Source organism: Athene noctua, chromosome 3, assembly GCF_965140245.1.
Source record: "Athene noctua chromosome 3, bAthNoc1.hap1.1, whole genome shotgun sequence".
Classification (NCBI taxonomy): Eukaryota; Metazoa; Chordata; class Aves; order Strigiformes; family Strigidae; genus Athene; species Athene noctua.
The window spans coordinates 52,815,839-52,836,841 of NC_134039.1; the positions used below are offsets into that span (position 1 = coordinate 52,815,839).

The 21,003-nt window shown below is 36.6% G+C and overlaps 1 protein-coding gene across 2 annotated transcripts; it reads left to right on the plus strand.

Annotated features, from left to right (window-relative positions):
* Positions 1 to 76: 76 nt before the first annotated feature.
* On the plus strand, positions 77 to 19,446 carry RPAP3 (RNA polymerase II associated protein 3). 2 transcript variants are annotated; one of them, XM_074902989.1, is made up of 17 exons: positions 77 to 191; positions 2,481 to 2,639; positions 3,222 to 3,362; positions 3,848 to 3,970; positions 6,090 to 6,217; positions 6,812 to 6,933; positions 7,293 to 7,363; positions 8,288 to 8,416; positions 9,643 to 9,770; positions 11,424 to 11,545; positions 11,948 to 12,018; positions 12,188 to 12,304; positions 14,322 to 14,533; positions 15,739 to 15,934; positions 16,345 to 16,442; positions 17,805 to 17,905; positions 18,988 to 19,446. In XM_074902989.1, the coding sequence occupies exons 2-17, from the start codon at positions 2,487 to 2,489 to the stop codon at positions 19,077 to 19,079; spliced, it is 2,004 nt and encodes a 667-aa protein (XP_074759090.1). In that variant the 5' UTR covers positions 77 to 191; positions 2,481 to 2,486; the 3' UTR covers positions 19,080 to 19,446. The 2 variants fall into 2 exon arrangements, 1 of the variants encoding a protein (XP_074759090.1); XR_012633419.1 differs by lacking the exon at positions 16,345 to 16,442.
* The last annotated feature ends 1,557 nt before the right edge of the window (positions 19,447 to 21,003 follow it).

Below are 21,003 nucleotides of genomic sequence, written 5' to 3' on the forward strand. Positions count from 1 at the left end.
GTCCGTGAGGCCAAGCGCGCCGGGGCGCGGACGCATGCGCTGTCCGCTCCTTCTACTCCTGCCCCTGCCGGGGCGCGGGGCCCGTCCCGCCGCGGGGCTGCGGGGCCGCGCTGCATTCTGGGAGGAGGCTCGGCCGCACGGGGAGGGTGTCCGGCGGCGGCGGCAGCAGAAGGAGGCGGGACACGGTGCAGGTGAGGCTGCGACCGGACGGGACGGGTGGGATGCGCGGGGCCCGACCCGACCCGTCGCCGCCTCCTCCCCCTCCCCCTCCCCGTGGTCTCCAGGCGGCCTGGCCGCGTAGGGTGTGGAGGCGAGGGGCCGCCCATCCTGAAGCAGTCAGGGCCTCGTTTGTAACTTGGGGGCGGAGAGACGGGCGTTAAAACTTAAACGGGCCGGCTTTGCCTCGGCGGTGGGTGTCTGCCGTGAGCCGCGGCCTCGGGGCCGGCGCGGCGCTCGCTGCCGGGCGGGCCTGCGGTGCCGCTGCGTGCTCGCCTGCTCCGCTGGCACTCGGCCAGGCCCCTGGGCAGTGCGGCTGCTCCCCTGTGGAGTCGCTGGGGCAAGGCAGCCCTCGGGTGTTGGGCAGGACAAAGGAAGGCCCTGGCCTTGAGGCTCAAATAAAACTGCCCTAAAGGGTTTAAAAGCAGTACTGCGAAGGAGTCTGCCGTCAACGCGTGGATTAAGGTCGTTGCTAAGCTGCGTGTGGCAAGCAGTGTTAGCCTGGTGGGTAACAGGAGCAGGCTTACGTTACACGTTTGTGCAAGACCCTTTAAAAAGGCAGAAAGCAAACAGCTAGATTTAGCGTTAGATTTTCACATGTACAAGAGTATTATTTAGTTAGTGACAGCAAAAAAGAAAAGTTGAAGAGATTACGGTGTAGTTTCTTGTATCTTTTGAAAAATCTTGCTCTAGGTACCATTGGCCAGGGTGTACTAGGCTGTATGGAATATTTGGTGTGCCCATGCCCAGGTTTCATAAAATTAACTCACTGAATATTGCAGAGACAGTTTGGTATGGGGCAACAGTTGTAAGTGGAAAAAAATACAATAACACCTAAATTGGAAGTATGATGAAAAGTATGATTTTTTTTTTTTTTACATTGCCTGAAGTTTCTTTTTGTTTCAAATTGACCAACTATTTAGAAGACTTTTAGAAAAATACGTTGCTGAGTGTAAGTATGTTACTACTTTTCGTATAGGAAGTAACTCAGGAGAAGCACAACTGGTGCATCAGGGCATCTTACACAGCTGCTTACTCCTGAGGATGAAAAAACCCTTCTGCTTTGGTAGCATTACTTCACTCGTAATCATGCACTGTGTTTTTTCCATCTTTAGGAGATTCTCATCTGTAATTATGGACAGCACGTTGTATTGCAAAAGTCATTAGCTTTGTTTGGCCCATAAATCTTTATGTTTCTATGCTATTAGGTCATTGTCTTAATAGATGTTAAAAATAAATAAAAAATCTAGTTCTTTTTCTCCCTTAAAAATTTTGTGTGTACGATATCTAAATAGCTAATCCTTATGTGAGGGTTGTAACTGATCATGAAGATCTTTCAGTCAGGAGGTTATAGTTAACTGACCATTCATAGCTTTCTTTGTCTAAGTTCGTATTTAGTTCATCATGAATTACTTAATCATGATTGTTTTCAAAATATGTTTGCTTCGTTCTTTAAACATTGTGTGCACAAATGCGGGATTTTTTCTGAATTGTAGCCAAGAATTTTTTTAAGGTTACTTTTTACTTCTGACTTGGTATTTCTGTGATAATAAAATGCCTTTCACTTAAGACACTAAAATTGAGAGCAAAACTTATGAAGGCTATTCAGCATTAATAATTATTTTTTATTATTTATTATTAATAATTATTAAACAGTATATTAGGGACTTAGAGGGCTACAGATGTGTGCAAAAAGCACCTTCATAGAATATTCTGGACTTGTAATTCAGTAGACTTCATAATAAAACACCTCATGGGTTTACTCATTCCTGAGCTAAAAATTGTACATATTTAAGCATACTTACTCGTAGGAGCAAAAAGTGCTTTTAGGAGTTGGTTTGTTAGATGTATTGTTTCTGTTCAGATACAAGGCAGGATGTATATCTTAATTGTTTTTATTTAGTTAAAACTTAAATGCTAACATGTTAAATTTTTCTTCCTTCTGTTGTCTGGGAAACACTACAGAAATTGCTTTAGGCTGTGATCACCTTGTTACCACTTTCAGGGTTTTCATTGACTTGTTGCACCCTTTGACTTACAGTGTATCACAACAAACAGTTTTATTTAAATATCATGGTTTCTTGTAATTTTTTCAAAGACATTTAAATTGTGTTTCTTAGCCTCTTACTATTTAACATTCCTATTACGCTACTAGGAGGCCTGTCTTGCATGTAAGTTAGACTTCTTCATTTTGAAGTAGCTAGCTTCCTTCAGTACATACTTCCAAGTTATCTTTAGAAACTTTTTTCCTTGAAATTTGGCAGACTACAATGAGCACACCAAATAAAGCACTGGAACTACAGCTGCAAATGAAGCAAAATGCTGAAGAGCTGCAGGATTTTATGAGAGAATTGGAGAGCTGGGAAAAAGATATTAAAGAAGTGGATTCTGAACTAAGAAAACAGAGTGGTGTCCCAGAAGAGGTAAAAATCACAAGTCCAGTGTCAATATTAACTCAACGATCCATAATGCGATAGTTTATAGTAATTACTTTTAGCTTCAGCAAAAGTGCACATATTGACTTAAAATATCTGGATAGAAGTTACGAGCTGACTCGTTCCTCATGTGAAGCAGACCAAAGATTCCTCCGTAAACTGTTCCAGCAACAGCTGTGGGGCAGTAGCCTCTGGACGTGATGGGCCAGTAAATTTTTAATCACTTCCAGGTAGAGCTAGGAGAATATTTCTGTTTGCAACATCAATATCACTTATTTACTGGTGAGTTTGAATGTATTGGTGGGATACTTTAGTGACACTCTGCAGTGAGTTGCCTTCTAAAACTTAGTAAATATTACATGTATGACATAAATGTGTCATTACTGAAAGATTTATACTTGCTGTCCTTAGTAGTTTTGTAGAGTTCCTGAGAACAGCTTGCTGGATGGATTTCTAATATAAAACTAGCCAGTGATACAGATACTATATCTAAATATAGGTGCTATAGATACTTCAATACAAGAGACTTTTACACATCTGTTTTATAATCTATTACTTATTTCAATTTAGAATTTGCCACCAATTCGAAACAAGACTTTTAAGAAAAAGAAGAAAAGCAAAAATAAAGTCCCTTCAAAGATAACCACCGAGGAAAACAAGAAAAACAAGATAAAGTCTTATGATTATGAAGCATGGGGAAAACTTGATGTGGTGAGTCAGAATATTTGCTTATTAATTGAGTCTTGTCCCCAGTTGATTTGGTCTTAAATTAGATTTTCTTACAGTGCTGAGTTCAGTCCACAGTCAGTATCTTGCTGTGCTGGGTACTGTATGAACATAGAAAGTAGCTTTCTTCCAAAAAAAAAGGTAGTGTTTAAAATTTGGACTATTGAGAAATACTAGTTTTCTATTGACTCTGCTTTCATTCAGCAGACTGAATCTGACTTTAAGGGGAAAAAATGGTTTAATGATAGATCTATTAAAAAGTCATAACTGTAATAGAGTTAACTAAAGCACTAAACACAGCTGGCAGTATTAGAGAATAGATCTTTTACTTTTGAAGCGTGGAATACTCCTCGGTAAAGAGGACTTAAGCAGAGATTTTTCAGAATGCACTGCTTGTTCTCTTAGTCTTGCTCGATTTATTTTGTATTGTTAAATTATAATGAAGATAATATTTTTTTATCTGATTTCAGGATAAAATACTTGAAGAACTTGATAAAGAAGATAGTACTCATGATTCTATATCTCCAGAATCAGACTCTGAGGAAGATGGAATCCGTATAGATGCAGAAAAAGCTCTTGCAGAGAAGGAAAAGGTTACAGCGTTATAACTCTTTGTTATACTCAGTATCAGAGCCAGTTCTGTTTAATATCTTTATCAGTGATCTGGATGAGGGAATGGAGTGCACCCTCAGTAAGTTTGCAGATGACACCAAGTTGGGCAGGAGTGTTGATCTGCTTGAGGGTAGGAAGGCTCTTACAGAGGGATCTGTACAGGCTGGATCAGTGGGCTGAGGCCAGTTTTATGAGGTTCAACAAGACCAAGTGCCGCATCCTGCACTTGGGACACAACAGCCCAATGCAACGCTACAGGCTTGAGGAAGAGTGGCTGAAAGCTGCCCAATGGAAAAGGACCTGGGGTTGTTGGTTGACAGTCAGCTGAACATGAGCCAGCAGTGTGCCCAGGTGGCCAAAAAGGCCAGGAGCATCCTGGCTTGTATCAGAAATAGCATGACCAGCAGGGACAGGGAAGTGATCTTACCCCTGTACTCGGCACTGGCGAGGCTGCGCTTTGAGTACTGTGTTCAGTTTTGGGCCCCTCACTTCAAGAAAGACATTTTGGTGCTGGAGTGTGTCCAAAGAAGGGCAACACAGCTGGTGAAAGGTCTAGAGCATAAGCCTTGTGAGGAGCAGCTGAGGGAACTGGGATTGTTTAGCCTGGACAAAAGGAGGTTCAGGGGAGACCTTATTGAGGAGGCTGTAGTGAGGTGGGTGTCAGTCTCTTCTCCCTAGTAACAAGCAATAGGATGGCCTCAAGTTGTGCCAGGGAGGTTTAGATTGGATATTAGGAAAAACTTCTTCACCAAAAGGGTTGTCAAGCATTGATACAGGCTGTCCAGGGAAGTGGTGGAGTCACCATCCCTGGAGGTATTTAGAAGATGTGTAGATGTGAGAAGTGGTGCTTAGGGACATGGTTTAGTGGTGGACTTGGCAGTGTTAGGTTAACAGTTGGACTTTATGATCTTAAAGGTCTTTTGCAACCTAAGTTATTCTGTGATTTACAAAGTAGCAAGTTAGACACAGGAGCTTTTGTAGTTTCTTTTAAAAGATTGTGGACTGAAACTACACTTCTGGTGGAAGAATTGCCTGTTAGGAATGTTCTCTGTCTTTTCCTGCCCATTATTACAACATGCAAAATTTTCACTGCGTTTCTCTTTCTTCCTATCACCAGTTGCAGCAAACTTTGTCAGACTCTGCTTAATGTGCATTGATGTTGATTAATATATTAGTGGGTTTTTGCTTTGAGAAGTTGGATTGCTGTATAGAATTGCCATGGGGATCAAACTGTTGTTTATCTCAACATGAGGTCTGAATGCCACAGACTAAATCACTAAGAATTTAAGATTAGTTCCTTTGCAAGGCCACTACATCTGGGAATGATGTGCAAACTTGTATGTCTTTCCTGCCTTGATAATGGCAAGTTCAGTTTTACCTTAGTTTGCAAGTAGAATACAGCAAGACCTATCTCATCCTTTGTTGTCATGTGAGATAGGCAAAGCTAGTTGTGTGGCAGCTGCTGTAGTTCTGAGAAACTTCGTTTACAAGCAATCACTTAACACCATCTGTCAGTCCATACTTCTCTGTAGTAGAGTTTCTTAGGGGTTTCTTTGTCTGCATGGGTGACATCTGCCTTCTTTCCCTGCTGCTGTAGAAATTACCTGAGGTATAATCTGCAGTCTGCACTGAGGAATTTAAATGTCTTTGACCATTATTATCTTGACTGCAGTGAAGCAGTTGAGGACACACAAGATGAAAGTTGTGTCCCAAAGAAGGCAGAAATGAGTATATTTGCCTTGGAAAGTGAAGATGCCCAATCTAGTTACTACCCCCCACCCCACAATAGTTCAGGAATTCTCTGTGGCAATTTAGGCAGCTATGTATGTGTTTGTTCCTGGAAATGGCCTACAGGTACTGAAAAACAGTATATAATAAAACCCTCTTATTGCATAAATCATGAGAAATATTTAAATAAGATACTTAGAATAAAATAATAAATAATAGAATAAATGTTTTGCAGTAAAGCAGTGCTTTAGAGATATTAAACAAAAACGTTTGAGCATTCTAAAATACAAGCTTTGAATTTTTTCACTAAAAATTAGTAATGTGCCTATCAATGTACAGTAATTTGCCAGTAAGACTTTCTTGTATTCACAGGGTAATAACTACTTTAAACAAGGGAACTTTGATGAAGCTATAAAATGCTACACTAGAGGGATGCATTCTGATCCGTATAATCCAGTATTGCCCACAAACAGAGCATCAGCTTTTTATAGAATGAAAAAGTAAGACTTGTATTGTTAAATCCTTAATCTTTTATTTTGAATGTTACCTTCAGATTTCTTGTCTCATTTTAAGTCTTGATTATTTACCGTGCCGTTATATTACATTACATATTATATACACATTATATGTGTAAGACTGCTGTTGCAGCCTCCTTGCAGTTTCAAAGTAAAATAGGAATTGCTAAGATAAGGCATCTGGTAGTCTCTCATCTTTTTTTCCTCTGCTTTCATGTTGTAAGTTCACAGTCTTCTGTGTTACAGCGTATGACTTCAATTAAAAAAAAATCAGGCTCTAATTTGCCTTTCAGATTCAGTGAGCTCTATTTCTAAAGCTTTAATTGTTTAGGGGAAAGAAAGAATGTAGGAGAGTTGGTTATTCTTTCGATTGCAATGGAGATTGTTGACCTCTATTTTCCTTTTCTGTTTTTATGTGTTCTCAATTGAGAGATATTTAAATAGTTGTTCTGTGCCCCTTCTGAAGCATGTAAAATTTCCACTTTGGAGAGAACCTGTTAAACTTCAGAGTAAGCTAACCTGATGATTTTTGGGGGTTTGTTACCTAGATGTTTCCAAAATAACTCATATTTTTGATAGGTTTTCTGTTGCAGAATCTGACTGCAATTTAGCGCTTGCTTTAGATAAAAATTACACAAAGGCTTATGCCAGAAGAGGGGCTGCTCGCTTTGCTTTGAAAAATCTTCAAGGTGCTAAAGAAGGTGGGTCCTTTTAAAATTCTTTCCTTAAAATACATACAAACTGTTCATTTATCTGCTTGATTAAAGATGGTGTGATTTGCGTATTTGGTGTAGGAATTTATTTTCCTATAAACAAAGAAATAGAATACTATATTCTTCTGTCAAGGTAAAATTCAATCAGCCAGTCTTAATGATGATTGTGGGTATTAGAAGTTCTAGAATAATTCAGCTTTAAATGTCTTAGAATAATGTGTTCTTTGTAATATCTCTGGTCTTTCAGGTAACTACAAAAAAAGGTTATCTCAAAAGAACATTCTTTTATACTGTGGTTGCTAGTTTGTAGTTCCTACCTGAAACATTGTTTTCTGATCTTCTAATAGATTATGAAAAAGTTTTAGAGCTGGATGCAAACAACTTTGAAGCAAAAAATGAACTGAAGAAAATTGATCAGGTAAGGAGACTAATAGGCCCTAACATAAATTAGTATGCCCTGTTCAGTTTATATCTGTATCAACTTATAACAAGAATTGAATTCAACAAAATCTCATGTGCTTTTTCTGGTATTTGTAGTTCACTGAGGTCAAAATCTGTAATTGAGTTTCTTCTGGATTAGCCAACATGTATGCAAACACCAGTGTAATGGTGGATTGGCAGACTAAGACTGGATGTGTGAACCAATATTTTTATTCTTTTTTTTTAATCTTCCTTCATATGTTTTTTCTGTCTCCCGTGTTAATGTTTTTTTTAGTCATGCTTAATATTTTGGAACAAGGTAGCTCTACATATAAGAAAACATGTGTGTAACGCTGTCCTGTTAGACTGCTTGTAGTCCCGCTGATTGCTGTGGTCTGCTAAACCACATAGTGGGTTTAAGCCTAGCAGAACAAAATACTCTACTGCAAGTCTGAACCCTTTCAGGACAGGGAGGGAATGTTAGTAAATACAAGATCACCTGTGACTGCTGTGTGAATATGCTTATACCTCTTCAACTGTACTTTTGAAAGTGCTTGAAAAATTTACTTTCAGAATGAAGAACCGAAGTCTCCAGTAATTGAAGATATTAATGATCTGTAAGTTGGAACATATGCAGACAGGTTCCATGGGTTATTTTACATTGTTTCATTTACGTTGCTTCAGAAATTACATACTTTTTATTTACCAAGTAAGTTTCTGACTTGCAGTTCTTCATAGAAATACATTGTCAAGAACAGTTCAGAATGATCTTTTCAGTTTGCATTCAGCTTAGAACACGGGCACTTCTGTTAAAACGCTTGACAGATTTTTGCATCTTAAAAGTTTTAGAATTTGTTGTAATTTATGTTCTGAAAATGTGTAAATGGGGGAATTATGGAGGCAAAAAAATACATCTTTGCAGGCTCTGTCATCAAGAAGCTCTGAACAGAAAGAGTTTGAAGATGTGGTCAGACCAGAATTAACAGATGAAGAGAAGCAGCGCATTGAATACCAGCAGCAAAAGCAGAAGGCTATTACAGAGAAGGATCTGGTAAGTCACAGGTTCTGGTGTAACAGGAGAGAGAGCAAAGAAAAGTGTTGTGCTATTAGCTATGCAAATGTGTAAATTAAACTTGATATTGTGTTGAACTTCATAAATACAGTATTATTGATATAATTTTGTTACCCATTTTGGGCTCTATAGGGAGGGGGAGAGTGAAGTTCTGTTTGGACTTTTCTGGAGGAAAAAAAGTACTACAAGGTAGCTTTTACAGCCCAAATAGTATATGATAGATTTCAAATACGTAGTAAGATAAGTAGAACTTCATTTTAGAGATCCTATTTCTCCAGTACTATATACATCTTGACCTCTGCTTGTTCAGGTAGAGTTGTGGGCTATTTCTTGTCTTTCAAACCTCTGATTACATGGTGAAAAGTAGGTATGAAATGGACTTCAGGGAGTGCAGGCAACAATGACAATAAAAATGTATTTCTGGATACATGGTCTTGACTCACAGCTGGCTTATTGTTTTTTCCCTCTCCCCACTGTTGCAATTAGGAAATAACGTTATCAACTAAAACATAATTTTCTCTCTGTTTCTTACCTACCTATTTAACTTCTGACACTTAATCAATATTCAGGTTTCCTATACTGGTTGTAAGAGGTAATTAGTAGGAAAAGAATGAAAGCCTAGATTAAGTAGGTAAAAGGAACAAAAGTTTGAAGAGGCCACAGAGAAGAAATCTCAGTCTAGTGCAGTGCTTTGTCGGTAGCAGAGTTGACTTGCTGTGGGCCTGTTCCTGACAGCATGGATCCTGTCAAGTCTGAACTTGGGCCTTTGCTTTTCTGCCAGTGAGTAGAGTAGTGGCAGTGAAGATAATACATGGCTTTATATTAGTATTGAGAAGCAAAAGGTAATTTTGGTCTCTTAGAAACAAAAAAATTAATGTAATTTTGTTGTATGGAGCATTAATTAGAAAATAACAGGAGGTACAGGGTGACTTATCCTGCACATCAAGAGTGAAGATAAATGACAAGTTATAGACTTAAAAGTAGCAAAAATTTTTTCGTACTAGAAAAAATTAAGATTTTTTTTTTGTTGTGGCTGTCTCCAAGCTTAGATATGAAGAAATATGTCATAAATATCTGCCCTGATGTGGGAGTCCTTTGTGATCCGTCTTCTTGGCATTGTGACCCTGTCTAACTCAAAAGGATAAGATAAGCTTATTGCACAAGATCTTGCTCAACGCTATTCTTTTCTAACCTAAATATTACAGGGTAATGGTTATTTCAAAGAAGGAAAGTATGAGACTGCAATAGAATGTTATACCCGTGGTATAGCAGCAGATGGCACCAATGCACTTCTGCCAGCTAACAGAGCCATGGCCTATCTAAAGATCGAAAAGTAAGTAGGATTGCATGTGCTAGACTGTTTCTTTCTTTGTTGTGAACTAGACAGAACGGCCCAGTAGACTTTCAGTCAGGTTAAATTACTGCCACTCCTAATCCTTTTTTATAATTCAGTCTAGAATAAATCATATTGAAAACAGTAAGGGAAAAAGAACAGCTCAATATGTGTGAACTTACCATGCATTTCGTAGGAAATAAGTTCTGAGAGAATAAAATAGCATCAGCATGAAATTATAGTTTCTAAAGTTTGATTTTCGTTTTTGCGTCTAAAATTCTAGATATTCACTTTCCTCCAAAGACCTGCCCAAAGCCTTATGTCTTTTTTGACTATAAAAAACAGTCAGCTGTTAAAAGCTGCACTGTAAAAAGAAGTGGATTATATCTTCTCACTTCAAAGGGAATGGTGGGAAAAGAACTTTTTCTGGAAATTGTCATCTTTTAAAATATTTTTCTTTAAGTCCACTAATGGAGACATGTATGTGTATTTTTGATTAAACTTTGTTCAAAGTAACAGTACAAAATGCATGCTTTCTAGCAAATGAGAGAAATTCCATATGACCTTTTTTGAACTCTGAATTTTTTTGACTCCCTGATGGTATGGCAGACTAAACCTTTTAAACTGGTAGCATGAGAATTAGAGAGATGAGCATTATGTTGGTTATCTCTTCTCACATGATGTGGCTGGGTATCTGTAGAGACAATACATTGATCTCAAATTATGATATTATAAAATAATGTTGTATAGATAGTATTTCTGACTCAGCATTTGTAATTTAGTACTGAGGACATCATAATGCAAATAATGTTTTCAGAGAGTTGAAATAATGTATTCAGAGAGTTGAAAAATATCACTTCAGGAGGAAGTGATATTTTAATTGAATGACAAAGCAAGAAAATTAATTTTGTACGATAAATCAGTGTATTGTGGGTTTTTACATTTCAGAGAGGAACCAAACATCAAATGCCACAGAATCTTACTGGTATTCTTATAAACCTCTAGAACTGATAATAACTGAAAAAAAAAAAAAAGTTTCCATAAATTTAATGATATACTGAAGGAGGGGAAGAGGAATGAATGAAAATACTTTAATATACACGTAGTGGAATCATGACCTAATACAACTGGCATGAGAAAATTTGATCTTACAGTGAAGCAAATGCAAGGATATACTGACTTCTCATTCTGAAATAGTTAAGGACAAGTCGCAGAAATTCAGATGGAATTTATTCTCCTATATGCTTGCTTCTCCTTACTTGTACTTTTATTGTATGTTTGTAATGGTATAATATTTCTGGTTTTCAGAAGTACAAAGCTATGATGCTGACTTTTTAAGGCTATTTAATGTTTAAAGTAGACTCTGCTCTGACAGGCTTTAAGTATTTATTTTCACAGAGCAAGTGAATTTCTCTGTGATGATAAAGACAGCAATGTGTCATGAGATACCAAAAGAGTTGACTGAAATTTCAAGGTGCTGAGAAGTCATATTTTATATGTTTACTTTTATTTTACATTTTAGCTCAGTGGTGTGTATTTATATAAGTAATTAAGATCTGTCTTTATATTTTAATTGCTTTGGATAGCTCTGTCATTTCAGATGAAACTGTCTCTTAAAACTGATTATTAATTTTGTACTAATCTTTTGCTGAGATATGAAGAGGCAGAAAATGACTGTACACAAGCTCTGCTCTTAGATGCCTCCTATTCTAAAGCCTTTGCCAGAAGAGGAGCTGCCAGAGTTGCTCTTGGAAAGTTAAAAGAAGCTATGCAAGGTATGACTTTGAATTAGCCTAAGTATGATATTAAGCAATAAATACATCCTGACTTTTTTATCTTCTAATAGCAATTAAATCAACTGCTGACTAATTGAGATTATCAGTGCAAAAGTTAAGAAGAGAGGGCTTTTGTTATGTTTCATTGAATATGTATAAAATCTTTTTGTGTTGGACCAGAAGACAGTTTTATGTGAAGTAACAATTATTGTCGCTTGTGCGAAGTAGCAAGAAATATTTTGAAAAAATGTGTTTAAAATCTAGGTCATTATATAAACATTAGGGTGACTTACCTGCCTTTAATTAGTTTAGAGCTGTGAAAGGAAAATAGAAGGTTTTAAAATTTTTCAGGAGTATTTGTAACTTGAGATGTCTACAGTTTTCGTGTTGTTTTTCACTCAGACTTTGAAGCTGTTCTGAAGCTGGAACCTGGAAATAAACAAGCAGTAAACGAACTCACTAAAATAAGGAATGTATGTATACTTGTGCTTTTTGTAAGTTTTATTGTAAGCCTATAGTAATAAAATGTTTTCATTCTTTATTATGTAACTTTCAATGTATTATGTAATTTGAGGAATAATGTAATTATTCCTCAAATTTTTGATCTTTTGGACAATTTACCTTTTTTTTTTTTTTCCCCAGGAATTAGCTGAAAAAGAACAGTGGACTCATCAAGAATATCCTGCAGTATTGATAAAAGAAACAGAAATAAAAAACATAGTGAAACTGATTGATAATCCATTATACCTGAAATCAACAGTAAGTTGTTTTGTGAGTTGTCTTCTATAATGATGGGAAAAGTAGAGCTTAGAGTTAAAATCCAATTCCTTATTTATGTAGACTAACTCCTGATAGATACATCTTGCCTGTTGAAAGCCCAAAATGTACAGATTGACTCTTTTGATATTTTTCAAGAACATAACTTTCAATAACATAATCACTTCCATGCGTGTGTAACAGCAGCAGTGGTGTAAGTGTTCAGCCTACAGGAGCACACTTGGGAAACATGGCGTATGCCTGCATCTATACTATGAAATGGGGAGGCAACCCTCTCCTGGGTCCCTAGCTAACACTGCAGTTGAGAGTAAGGGGGAGGCGGGTGAGTCTGTATTCAGTTGCAGACTTGAGAAAGCTCTGGATAAACTCCCCTTCTTTTCATCTGCTGTTTACAGTTTCTGTAGCAGTTGTAGTGGTAACAAGACACGTTGCCTACTGATGTCGTATGCTGGTGTCACCTAGGGCTACAGCAAGAGCCTTGACCCTGCATTTTCATAGACATAAACTAGAATAGCTGGGTATTGGTTTTCAAAAAGCAGTATTTTTGGACTATGAATTATCAGTAGTTAAAGATTTAATGAGCTACATATGACAAAATACGATGGTACAGATTAATACCAGCTTTCTTTATGTATTAGCCTTCCCCTTTTAGTAACGTAAAATCTTTATTGTTCAGCAGTGAGTTGTGTAAATACATACAAAGCATGCTCACACTTGTAGCACTGTAGTGTTCTGCTCTTAATGGTTTCAAAATGTTTACCTCCATTAAATATATAATTCAACTGGATAGTTTTTGGAGAAAATGGATGATTATTTTAATCTTTGCGGGGTGGGAGAGGGGGGATGATGGGAGGGTGGAGGCAAAGTATTATATACTCTTTATAACCAGATATGATATTTCTAGAAAGGTAGATAAATTTGATGTGAAGTAGCTGAAATACTATAGATGATTATATTAAGTTTTCAGTTTGGCTGCTAAATTAATGGGAGACACTAGGCTGTTTTTTCCTTCTTATTCTGTTAAGGCAGAACAAGTATAGGTGAAGTATCTGTGCTTTTAGTACTGCCCAAGGATTGGAAGAGAACACTGTAATTTTGTTTCATATCCACCAGGCAGCCTCACAGTCTTAGATCAATGATAAGATGGTATATTGTCAAGGCAAACCATGTATTGTCTGTCAATACACCAGCAAGACAGGGTTTTTTTGGCATGATTTAAGGCAGTTTGCAAACTGCTGCGAAGAGATGATGGGGTTGTGTTAGAGTTGGACAGAGAATCTGCTATTTGTAGGTCTAAATTGTTCAGTGTGTTTAATTGTGTATATTTGCTTCTGTATTTCTGGAGCAATATATACTATGTTCATGTTCAGGACATGAAATTCCAAAGTAAAAAGCGATGAATTTTTTTTCTTCCCCCCACTCCCCCAATGCTTTTTTGCAAGACTTGCGAGTCTGAGTGCTAGGTAATGGCCAAAAATAATAGTAATCGTTTAGAGATTAAACAAGCCGATACATTTTAGCTAGCATGTCCTCTAGTGGTGAAATTAATTGCCTTATGATGTATGTGACTTGGTCAATCAGCAGGGCTGAGTTACAGGTATTTATCATCTAAAAATTTTAAGTTGAGGGTCAAGGTCTGTGGTGCTGGATGGATATTGTTTAGCTAAATTACAAAGCTTGACCAGGTCATTGCTCAAAATATATGGTAATGCTAAGCTGCCTTTTTTTAATTTTATTTTTATTACTGGGAAAACAGAATGCAGATTCTGAGATCCTCTAAAGTTAAGGCTACACTGGTTTATGAGGTAAAGCAAGGCTTGCTGTAGAATGTCATGAACTTTCCCTTTTTGCCATTTATCTTTATTGAAAGTATCTTCCATGTGCATCACTACAGATGAAACCAGTTTTCATGAGATTAAAATTAAACACAGCTGTTTATCTGAGGCCTGTATATACACTGATGTTGAGGCTACACACATGATATATGTGTTCTGTTTAGAAGCCTCTGCGAAGAATACCCATTGAGGAAACAGATGATGACACACCAAATAGTGATTTGCCCAGCACTACTGCTTTAATAAGTAACTGGAGGAATTCAGTGAGTGTTGAAACAACAGACAATCTAGATCAGGATGATCAGTTGACTACAACAGACATTCCAAAAGCAAAGCACTTGAAAATAGAAGAAATCAGTGATATATCACCATTACAGTAAGTATAAAAATTCTGCTGCTCTTTTTAAAAGGTAAATGCAGTTGAAATGTAATCTTCATTTTCAGATTTCTACATGTGATGTATCAAACATACTTAGGAGAATCTGAATTAAAAAGAAAATACTGAAAAAAAATGCAGTTCTTAACATGTGTGCTTCTTTGATCATATAGTGGCTAAGTATGGTCTATTTAGTGTCAGATGGAAAACTAGTTTTGTCCTTACATTTCAAATATAAATAAATTAATATTTTCCTGTATGCCATACTCTTGCTTGTGCACTTCATCTTTCCTAGCAGTGATTTTTATTTGTAATGTTTTAGAGTAGATGCTGAGCAGAGTTCAAACATCTTTTGCCACACCAATTGTGAGAGAAAAGAAGCAGATGAGAGTGTCACCACTATTTCCTCTGCTGAGCAGGCAGCCGATAAGTTTAGGTTTGCTCAGATTTCCCAAGTTCTGCTGTGTTAGCTAGACAAGCTCAAGTCTGGCTGGCTGAAACTAGGCTGAAGTATAGAAGCCACTATCCTAGCTTTATCCCTGCTAAGTGTTGGAACTCTACTTGTCTGCTTAGGAGAGCTCTGTATGCACTGGCATTATCTCATTCTGTTAATACTAAGTACTTTTTATGGAATTCTGATTGAAGAATTTTTATGAGAAACAACCGCCCGCCCCCCTTACCTACCTTTTCCAGCTCGGGTGAATTTACTGTGAAGTGTTGAAGAAAAACGTATATTTCTTAGCCATTTTATAACTTCTGAAAAATAAATGGACTTAAATGACAAATTGTAGGACAAAAAATAGCTCCACTGTAATCAGTGTTGAAAATGGTTTGTTCATTTGACATTGTAATTGTTTTGCATTGTGAAATTGCAGAAAATGTAACTATCTTTTTTGCAGCTGTGTATGGTAGAAATCTGTACCATAAAATGCAGTTATTTCCAGAAACAAAGTAGAGAAAGGCTGAGTATATTGAGTATATTTGTAAGTATTTGCAGGTGTGGGCTTTTTAGAAAAGATGAATCAAGTATAAAACTTCCATAATTTGAAGGGTTTTTCAGATAGCCACTTAAACTAAAATACATTCTTTTTTTAAATTTTGATAGTATTTTAGATTTTTAATGAATTGAAAGATCTCCAGTTAGGTCTCAGTGTAGGATTTCCCTAAATGTTTCCTTGATTATGTGTTTCAAAATCTCTCTACAGGTTTCCTGCTAGTGTGAAAGGAATTTCATCAGTGTTGCATCCATCTTTCCCTGTGAACAAACAGAGGGAAAAAGAAATCAAAAGGTCATTTAGGTCTGCTTCTCCAGTCCCTGCCATTCCGGCAAATTCTTTCCAGCTTGAGTCTGATTTCAGGAAGTTAAAAGACTGCCCAGAAAATATGTACTTATACCTGAAGGTATGAAATGTAGTATTGATTGGAAGTCCTTGGACAGTTTCTTCAGCTGACATCAGAGAAACTTTGGAAAGGGTGGCTATATTTAGAGTGTTATAACAGTGTACAATAGTCCCTTTCTTTAATTGTCTTCACGTAATACTGAGTAGTTTGATCCATATTTGATATTATATTTTTTTTTTTAAATTGCTTAGAATTCTCTTAAAAGAAGTTAGCAATCATCATCACAAAAAAAAAAAAAAAACAAAAAATCCAAATTAATGTTCAGTGTCAAACAGTACAAGTGATTGTTTTTCTGTTTTTGCTCTCGTGCACTTCAGTGTTATTCAAGACATCCTAAAAACTCATTTCTAGTTGCCAGGACTCACCTGTATTTTTTGCCTAGAAATAACACTTTTTTAATTTTTTCAAAGCAAATAGAGCCTTCGCTTTATTCAAAACTGTTCCAGAAATCCTTAGATCCAGACTTGTTTAACCAGATTCTGAAAATTCTACATGATTTCTATATTGAGTAAGTTTAACTCCTCCTTTGTTGTTGTACATTGCTTATTGCTATTCTGGGGGGGTTTGCCTTTTTTTTTTTTTTTTTTTTTTTTCCCCCTCCCTAGCCCCACCCTTGGGCTTACAAAATTATTTCCAGCATGCAGCGTTACATAAGCATGATGCAATAACTGGAGTGATTCAGTTCTTCCTTTTTAAGAAATTAAACATCTTGAAAAATCAGATTTAAAAAAAGAGGTAAAGATACAGGGTTTACTGTATGTTGTTGAATTCAGTTCTGCTAAATAGCATCAGAAACTGAATATAAGACTATATGAAATAATTTTTGTTCATATTACTGCTTATGTTATACATAATTGCACAATAATAGTTTTCTATATTAACTTTGTAAAGCTGAGAAATAGACGGTTTAATTTTTGTACAACACTTACTGTGGTGTGTTTCAACTTCTATTTTTAATTACCTGCTAGCATTTCACAGTAGCCTATAGTAAGTATGTATTGGAGCTAGAAGTTCTGATAAGACAGGACAATTATTTTTGAAATTTATGCTACCGTTTGAGTCTTAAGGTTCATGTTGTCTGTCAGAGGCAGTGTATTGCTGCTCTGAATTACTCTGAGAGCACACTCAGGTTGTTTTTAAGGTGTTGTTTTATGGAGAAAAACAAAAAATCAATATTAGCCTTTCCCTCGATTTCTTTAAAGGTAAAATATCTGTCATGTGGGTAAAGCATGACATCTTAAAAGATACAATCCTACATTTGGTGATATGACATATAAAGGCAAGAAAGTTGAAATTGTTTCCAGTAAGGTGAAAGACATTTCTTCTGGAGGTGGACAGGACAAGTTATGAAAAAAAACCCAGCTTTTTAGTATTTGTAACAAAGACAGTGCCTGTTTACTGTTGACCAAAAAAATGTAAAATGAACACAATCTATGAATGTTCTGTATGCTTAAAAATTATGACAGCTGTAATGTGGTGCTTTTTGCTGAGCTTCCTATGGCCACAGGTGCTACTTCTCTTCACACCCCAACAGGTATAAAGATGGTGATGTTATGGCAAGGTGTAAGCATTAAATCATATAAGAGCTGTTCTGTACATAAACAGCAGTCAGTTTGCATCAGTCTAGGGTTTTGTATTTTTTCACTCTTGCTCTGTATCAGAATGATACTTGCATAAAGATTTCTGAATGTTGACTTCTTGTTTTGTGGGAACAGGGAAGATGAGAAAGGCAGTGAATATGAGAGAGACAGACAAGTGAATTCCATTGGTCCTTTAATTTCTTTTTCCTGGAGTCTTTAATATTGCTTGCAGCTATTGAATCTTTCTAATCAACAGTAGTTATTTTTATATTTCTAATAATCTTCTTCAGGAAAGAGGAGCCATTGCTCATCCTTGAAATCCTCCAGAGGCTATCTGAATTAAAAAGATTTGATATGGCAATAATGTTTATGTCAGGCTCAGAGAAAAAAAGTAAGTAATTCAGTAGTGTCCTTTTAAACTTCATTTCTGATACTGTAGAATCTATCAAGAAAGATGTAAAATTTACTGCTATTCTTCTTGGGTTTTCCATGTAATAATCAGTTTAGTTGTCTAGCTCTTGATTGTTTTAGAAGTTAATATGAATGTCATGTAATTTTTCTTAATCTTTTGATTCCTTATTAAGGCTTGAAAACTACAGCTAAATCCTCTTGTTTTTATCAGTATTACCACTGCATTTTATTCTGATAAAATAAGCTTCTTTAGCATTTTGGTTTGTAGCTGGTAATGTTACAAATTTATGAAGTTGTATGAAATCTTGTATCTGAGATGCAAGGTATCTAAATTACACAGTTTTTACAATTTATGACCATTTCTTGGCAATCCTGACTTTACTGTTGGCAAAAAGAATGCAGATGTCTCTAAACCACTTGGCCTCATCTGTCCTGTTCCTGATGCATCACTTAAATTAGTTTGCAATTCAGGTTGACACTGGCTTGAGTTCATGGTTTATAAACATGGGTTTTGTCTTAAATATTTCCTTTATTTAGCACACCAGACAGACTCTGGAACAGTGAAACACTTAAAAGCAAAATATTTGTCTGGGACCAAATAATGTCAAATTTACTATCTACAGCTGAGTGTCATTAATAATCATTATATTTTGAAAATTTTTATATGTGAATCTCCTTAAAATAAAATTACTTGTTTGACTTAAGAGGAATTTACTTGCACTTCATTATGAGTTGCATTCATGCCTTTAACCTGATGTAAGCTTTATCTACCATCTGGCATTAACTTATCTTCTGCATTTAATGGCATAGTGCCAAGATAGTAAACAAAATGAAAGCTGTCTCTGTGTTGTCAGGATTATATACCCGTTTAAGGACATGTTACGTAGCTTGTGGGCATCAAAGCAAGAGCTTCCCTTTGCTACTTTTTTCATCCTCTCCGTAGTTCTAAAAATGTACTCATATTTCACCTATATAAAATCAGTCTCACTGAGGAAAGAACTGGACTAATTTAAGAGTGTGAATAACAAAACTAACAGTTTATGCTGGGATTTTCTTTTACAGTTGCACAGGTATTGTTCAATCATTTGAGACACATGGGATTGAAAGACACTTCTGTTGAAGAATTGGAGAAGAAATATGGCATTTTCTCTTAATGAAATGACTGATGTGTAAACTTCTGCTTCTGCACTTATTTCATGTGGAAATCAGCTGAAGACGACTGGGATTTTGTTGCTTTTGTATAAGTAATGAAACTCTTAAACTTGGTTTAGCCAAATGGCAAGTGCCTGAAGAGATAATTATCTTGGTCTGCAGATATGTTTTCTTTCCAGCATCTGAAACTATGCAGATCTAAATTATCTTCAGTGGAATCCTAAGAAAACAATTGGGCAGTTTGGAATTCAAGGTTGGGACTGTAGATAGAGATCTTTATTAAAAAGGAAAAGAAAAAGTATTTATAAACATGTCTTTGGTAAAATGTGCGTGTCTCATTTTAGAAAATAAACTGAATATTGAATTGAAGATACTAAATTTTTGAGGAACTTTTTTTTATTAAGGTGCCTAAATCATCCTTCTCTAAGGATGCACCATGTCAGAACATGTAATGTGCAAAGCAAACCTGAGGTGTGATGGCCAAAAATATTCCAGAGCTCTTTTACTTAAGTTTACCCAAAAGCTGAGTTTTAGCATTGACAGCTGAGGTATTTCTGTGAACCTCAACTGTAATTGCAGAACAAAAAGAAGCCAAATACTGTTGAATGAAACTAGAAATGTAGGGAAAAATGCTTTTTGGTGTCTTCAGAGAGTACTTTTAAAATATTCTAATGAAACTTATCTTTTGGGTCAATTTTTCCTAACAAGATAAAGCCCTTGAGAAGCCTCAGGAAGCTGAGCAGAATACCTTTCCAGTATGCAGAAAGCAAAGGCAGGAAGTCACCTGAAATTCTTAGATGAGATGAAAAATAGCATTAGGAATAATAAACTATTTGTACTGTTCATGTGAACACAAGAAGGAAATAACAGCACTTTTCAAGTATACTGTAAGATTTAACTGTAGTATCCCAAGAAGTGGCATCTAAAAATTTGCTTCTGTTCTCTAGGCTTGACTGCTGTTGCTTGCATCCTCTTGATACTAATGTTCTGTCAGCTTGCTTTCGTCCTGATTCAGCCCCTGTGCTTTACTGATATTTCTCTGACTGTGGAAGCCTTCTGACATTAATGATTTTGTTTTAGTAATTGTGCAAGTTTAATCATTCAGAAGAGTGATTAAACTGCTGTAGCATTCAAAAAGACTTAAAACTTCCAAGGTGAATTAATAGGAAAAAGTATGAATTTTATCTGTGATGTAGTCAGTATTAGAAAACTAATTTTTAAAACATCTGCAGGTGTGTAATGTCCTAGTTCAGATATAATCCAGTTATAAAAACAATGTAAGAGCTGCATCGTTGGGCTAGGTAGCAACTGACATGGGTAGAATGCTAGATCCCTAAGGTAGTTACTAGTTAGCCCTGGAACTCAGCACTAGGGGAATAGCCGGTGTTACGGGTGAAATGGAAGAGCCTTTATGTAACTCTTCTTGCAGCTTACATACCATATGAACTGTTATTACTAGGTGTGTCCCAAGTTACTTGATAACTGGCCATTTCTTCCCCTTGCTGCAAAGCACTTCTGGTAATGTATGGGGGGTACTGCTGTAACAAACAGAAGTGGGGGGAGAGTAGTTATCAAGGTAATTTTATACGCCTTTTTAGGTACAGTGTACCTTCTTATGGACTGTTATGAGTTGTTCAGTGTAGAGCTGAGGTGTATGCCTCACTAAGTTATACTACTAGAGCATTTGGTACCTTCACAGAAGCTGCTTCTTGAAGACCGTTTGATGAAAAGAGATGATTGTAACATGGATCCTTGACAGTAAAAAGCAAAACGATAGCAGAAGATTTGAAAACTAGGCCAGGAGTCACCTACAACTCCATCCAGTCTGCTATGCTTTCAATGAGAATAAGCTGCTATATTTGGTTTCTGGTCCCACTACTTTTACGGACATTTCTGTTCAGGATTTGTAGGTGTAGGAAGGCTGGT

Bases quoted from the DNA above. Each gene is read 5' to 3' on its own strand.
- RPAP3 (XM_074902989.1), top strand. From the start codon at position 2,487: ATGAGCACACCAAATAAAGCACTGGAACTACAGCTGCAAATGAAGCAA. The intron at 8,417-9,642 runs GTAAGTCACAGG...TAAATATTACAG, and splicing joins CTATTACAGAGAAGGATCTG to GGTAATGGTTATTTCAAAGA. The intron at 17,906-18,987 runs GTAAGTAATTCA...TTTCTTTTACAG, and splicing joins GTCAGGCTCAGAGAAAAAAA to TTGCACAGGTATTGTTCAAT.